At 48.8% G+C, this 5,533-nt stretch overlaps 1 protein-coding gene across 1 annotated transcript; it reads right to left on the reverse strand.

Annotated features, from left to right (window-relative positions):
* Positions 1-2,922: 2,922 nt before the first annotated feature.
* LOC310743133 (H/ACA ribonucleoprotein complex subunit 2-like protein) lies at positions 2,923-4,512 on the reverse strand (the record flags this gene model as incomplete). The annotated part of the gene is made up of 2 exons (XM_083573257.1): positions 2,923-3,488; positions 4,370-4,512. 2 exons carry the CDS (start codon positions 4,510-4,512, stop codon positions 3,176-3,178), a joined length of 456 nt encoding a protein of 151 aa, XP_083429383.1. The 3' UTR covers positions 2,923-3,175.
* Positions 4,513-5,533: the final 1,021 nt, after the last annotated feature.

Here is a 5,533-nt window from a genome sequence, read left to right on the forward strand (position 1 = left end):
GTCCGGCGCTGTAGTCTAAACCACTGAGCCTCTTGGGCTTGCCGATCAGAAGGTTGGCGGTTCGAATCCCCTGTTGCTCTGTCCCAGCTCCTGCCAACCTAGCAGTTCGAAAGCACACCAGTGCAAGTAGATAAATAGGTACCACTGCAGCGGGAAGGTAAACAGCATTTCCGTGCGCTCTTGATTCCGTCACAGTGTCCCATTGCACCAGAAGCGGTTTAGTCATGCTGGCCACATGACCTGGAAAGCTGTGTACAAACGCCGGCTCCCTTGGCCTGAAGCGAGATGAGCCCCACAACCCCATAGTCACCTTTGACTGGACGTAACCGTCCAGGGGTCCTTTACTTTTACCCTTTACCTTTATTTTAACATCCATGCCAACACGACCTTACAAGGGGCCACTCAGGACTTTGTGGAAAGCATGGCCTCCATGGGGTTGTCCCCAAATAAGTTTGGCCCAACTCTTAGCCGTAAACATGCCTTAGATCTGATGATCTGGGTGATCTGACACTAAGTTCCACTACACCAAAAAAGTGGCATGGTCAGATCACTTCCTGGTGCAACTAGACTTCTCGGTGAGCCTTCCGCTCCTCAGAGAGGTAGGACTGATTCAAATGATCCACCCCTGCCACTTAATGGATCCAAATGGCTTCCAGAGAGTAGTAAAAGGTAAAGGGACCCCAGACCATTAGGTCCAGTCGTGGCCGACTCTGGGGTTGCAGCGATCATCTCGCTTTATTGGCCGAGAGAACCGGCATACAGCTTTGAAGTCTCTCAGCCCCACTCACCTCATAGAGTGTTTGTTGTGGGGGAGGAAGAGAAAGGAGAATGTTAGCCGCTTTGAGACTCCTTTGGGTAGTGATAAAGTGGGATATCAAATCCAAACTCCTCTTCTTCTTCTCTCTTTCCTTGGAGGTTTTGAAGCAGAGGTTAGATGACCATCTGTCATGGATACTTTAGCTGAAATTCCTGCATCCTGCATGGGGTTGGAGTAGATGGCCCTCAGGATTCCTTCCATCTATTGGTCCATCTAGCTCAGGCTTCCTCAAACTCGGCCCTCGAGATGCTTTTGGCCTACAACTCCCATGATCCCTAGCTAGCAGGACCAGTGGCCAGGGATGATGGGAATTGTAGTCTCAAAACATCTGGAGGGCTGAGTTTGAGGAAGCCTGATCTAGCTCAATACTGTCTACACTGGACGGCAGCTGCTCTCCAGGACTGCAGGCGGGATTCTCTCCCAGCCCTACCTGGAGATGTCGCAACCGAGTGGTAGAGTGGCTGCCTTGAAAGCCTAATGTCCCAATGGCATCTTCAGATAGGATGGTTAGTAATAATAATAATTTATTATTTGTACTTCGCCCATCTGGCTGGGTTTCCCCAGCCACTCTGGGTGGCTTCCAACGAAGATTAAAAATACATTAAAATGTCACATTAAAAACTTCCCTGATGTCTTCTAAAAGTCAGATGTGTTCAAAAAGTCAGGTAGTTGTTTATCGCTTTGACATCTGGTGGGAGGGCGTTCCACAGGGCGGGTGCCACCACCGAGAAGGCCCTCTGCCTGGTTCCCTGTAGCTTTGCTTCTCACAGTGAGGGAACCGCCAGAAGGCCCTCAACGCTGGACCTCAGTGTCTGGGCTGAACGATGGGGGTGGAGACGCTCCTTCAGGTATACTGAAGGGGTTTGTTAGACAAGACAAACTGGTTTACTTTGCATAGGGAAGGGGAGATATCTTGGGAAGGGGCTAGAGGCATGTTATAGGCAGCTTCAAACAGATAGCCATTCCGCGTGGAACTGGATTGGTTAGAAACAGAGGAAAGTTATAAATGAAGTTCTTAAGAAGTTTTGACTGGAACAAAGCGCTGTGCCTTTACTATCAAAACAGCTAGGCTTCGTCCCTCAGAGAGGTTTTGTTAGTAAAATTCCAGTAAAATTCCAGTAAAATTCCTCATCTTTATTCCCAGTTCAAGAAATACATGGTTACAGGATGCCTCCTCCCAACCATAAACAATATTCTGTGAACCGCCTTGAGGGTGGTATATACATTCAATTAATGATGATGATGATGTCGTAGAATTTTAGAGTTGGAAGGGACCACTAGGATACTCTAGTCCAACCCCCTGCAATGCAGGAATCTTTTGCCCAATGTGGGACTCAAACCCAGAACCCTGAGATTAAGAGTCTCGTACTCTACCAACTGAGCCGTAAGTGTCCTTGACCTTGTTGCTGAATTTTAGTAACCGCTACCGACATCACCTTGCCAACAAAGGTACGTATAGTTAAAGCTACGGTTTTCCCAGTAGTGATGTATGGAAGTGAGATCTGGACCATAAAGAAGGCTGATCGCCGAAGAATGGATGCTTTTGAATTCTGGTGCTGGAGGAGACTCTTGAGAGTCCCATGGACTGCAAGAAGATCAAACCTATCCATTCTTAAGGAAATCAGCCCTGAGTGCTCACTGGAAGGACAGGTCCTGAAGCTGAGGCTCCAAGACTTTGGCCACTCATGAGAAAAGAAGACTCCCTGGAAAAGACCCTGATGTTGGGAAAGATTGAGGGCACAAGGAGAAGGGGACAACAGAGGATGAGATGGTTGGACAGTGGTCTCGAAGCTACCAGCATGAGTCTGACCAAACTGCTGGAGGCAGTGGAAGACAGGAGTGCCTGGCGTGCTCTGGTCCAGGGGGTCACGAAGAGTCGGACACGACTAAACGACTAAACAACAAAAACCACACACAGAGAGAATCCCCGAATCCAAAGCTGCTTCTGATAGGGAGCGCCTAAGTTTAAGTAACACAGACCTGGTCATGTTGCCTCAAGCCCATCTTTAGTGAGGCAGTTTCCCACAGTGGGAGTCAGGGAAATGGAAAAGCCGTGGGCATCAAGTGAAGTCATCTCGCCCCCCCCCCACTCTCTCTCTCTTCAAAATTAGTTTAATCTCTCCACCTTCCCCCCAACCCAAGCTTCACAAACTTCGCTTGCTGCAAGACAAGTCAATAACTTCTTTCTAAATCAGTTGCTTAATATCTGGCCCTTGAAGCGGGTATGAGCCACAGGGCTGGTGACAGTGCCAATTGCAGTATTCTCTTCCTTGCCCCACTCCTCTAAAATCAGGGTCAAGCTACTGCCAAGGCAAGTGCCTGTTTGTCCGTCTTAGTAGCATCTCTTACTGATGTTCTTCACAAAGGGAGGGGAAGAGCATCCACATCCTCCATACACTCATCATAGGCTTCCTGATATTCCCCATGGGGCTTGATGATAACACACGTTGGTCGCTGTGAACCTGCAGCTGCTCCCAAGTCCATTTTGGAAGGGATGTAGACATATGGAAGGCTCCTGTCTTCACACGTGATGGGGATGTGGCAATAGACATCAATAGGAAGTGTGTCTCCTGCAAGAACTGTGTTCCCCTTCTCGCCCTTGTTGATGAATTTCTGGACCTGTTTCACCCCACGCTGGATCTGTTTCTGCTTCAATGCTTTCTTGATAATAATAATAATAATAATAATAATAATAATAATAATAATTTATTATTTATACCCCACCCACGTGGCTGGGTTTCCCCAGCCACTCTGGGCGGCTTCCACAAAGACCAAAAATACACTAAGATGTCACACATTAAAAACTTCCCTGAACAGGGCTGCCTTCAGATGTCTTCTGAATGTCAGGTAGTTGTTTATCTCTTTGACATGTGATGGGAGGGCGTTCCACAGGGCGGGCGCCACTACCGAGAAGGCCCTCTGCCTGGTTCCCTGTAGCTTTGCTTCTCACAATGAGGGAACCACCAGAAGGCCCTCGGCGCTGGACCTCAGTGTCCGGGCTGAACGATGGGGGTGGAGACGCTCCTTCAGGTATACTGGGCCAAGGCCATTTAGGGCTTTAAAGGTCAACACCAACACTTTGAATTGCACTCGGAAACGTACTGGGAGCCAATGTACCGTAGGTCTTTCAAGACCAGTGTTGTATGGTCTCGGCGGCCACCCCCAGTTACCAGTCTAGCTGCCACATTCTGGATTAGTTGTAGTTTCCAGGTCAGCTTCAAAGGTAGCCCCACGTAGAGCGCATTGCAGTAGTCCAAGAGAGAGATAACTAGAGCATGCACCACTCTGGCGAGACAGTCTGCTGGCAGGTAGCCTGCGTACCAGGTGGAGCTGGTAGACAGCTGCCCCGGATACAGAATTGACCTGCGCCTCCATGGACAGCTGTGAGTCCAAAATGACTCCCAGGCTGCACACCTGGTCCTTCAGGGGCACAGTTACCCCATTCAGGACCAGGGGGTCCTCCACAGCAGCCTGCCCCCTGTCCTCCAAAAGCAGTACTTCTGTCTTGTCAGGATTCAACCTCAATCCATTAGCCACTATCCATCCTCCAACTTGTACAGCTTGCGCGTCAACTTGCGGGAGGCCAGAGGCCGCACGATGGCGTTCACGTTGTCCACCAGCTCGTGGTACAACTTATCTGGGGTCGCCTCAGGCTCCAGCTCTCCCCTCGACTCCTGGTGCTTGGCTTTGCCCATGTTAGCTTCCGAAAGAATGTGGAACCATGTGGGGCCATTTCCGCTCCTGACACCCCCCCTCCCCAGAGCAAGGACCTTGGCCCCCCTCTCTGATGTTTAAATGCATCTTGTAATGCCGTGTGTGTGAGATACAACCTTACTGCATTTTAAGCTGCTAATTTGTACACACCCCTTGGCATGGGACAACACGGCAGCCCTTCCTGACAGAGATACATGTCTCTGTACGCACACACCACAAATATCCCTTTCCTTATGCTGGTTCCTTGAAATAAATGCCTTTCTACGCGGGTGGCGCTGTGGGTTAAACCACAGAGCCTAGGACTTGCCAATTAGAAGGTTGGCAGTTTGAATCCCCGCGACGGGGTGAGCTCCTGTTGCTCGGTCCCTGCTCCTGCCAACCTAGCACTTCAAAAGCAAGCCATAATGCAAGTAGATAAATAGGTACCGCTCCGGCGGGAAGGTAAACGGTGTTTCCATGTGCTGCTCTGGTTCGCCAGAAGCGGCTTAGTTATGCTGGCCACATGACCCGGAAGCTGTACGCCGGCTCCCTCGGCCAATAAAGCGAGATGAACGCCGCAACCCCAGAGTCGGCCACAACTGGACCTAATGGTCAGGGGTCCCTTTACCATAATGGCTGGCATCATCTTCTATTTCCTTTTTAAAAATCATTTTCTACCCCCCCCCCCATCTGAGACGCACAAAACACGTATTTCTCTTTATTGCATTTATTCATCACTTTCTCCCCCCCAAAAAATCTCAACGTCCACAAACAAAAAATGTATTTCTATTTATTGCTTTTATTCATTGCTTTTTCATTTATTACATTCATTCATTCATTCATTCATTCAATGCAATTCATTTATTGCATTTATTGCATTTATTCATCGCTTTTTACCAATATATATAAAACTCTAAGCATCTTACAAATATATATATAGTGCCAGCAGCTTGTTGAACATTTAAAGCCGAATACCCGGAACAAAACGCAACAGAAGAAAAAAATTCTGGCATATCATGATGC

This window comes from Podarcis filfolensis (assembly GCF_964270895.1).
Source record: "Podarcis filfolensis genome assembly, chromosome: 10".
Taxonomy (NCBI): Eukaryota; Metazoa; Chordata; class Lepidosauria; order Squamata; family Lacertidae; genus Podarcis; species Podarcis filfolensis.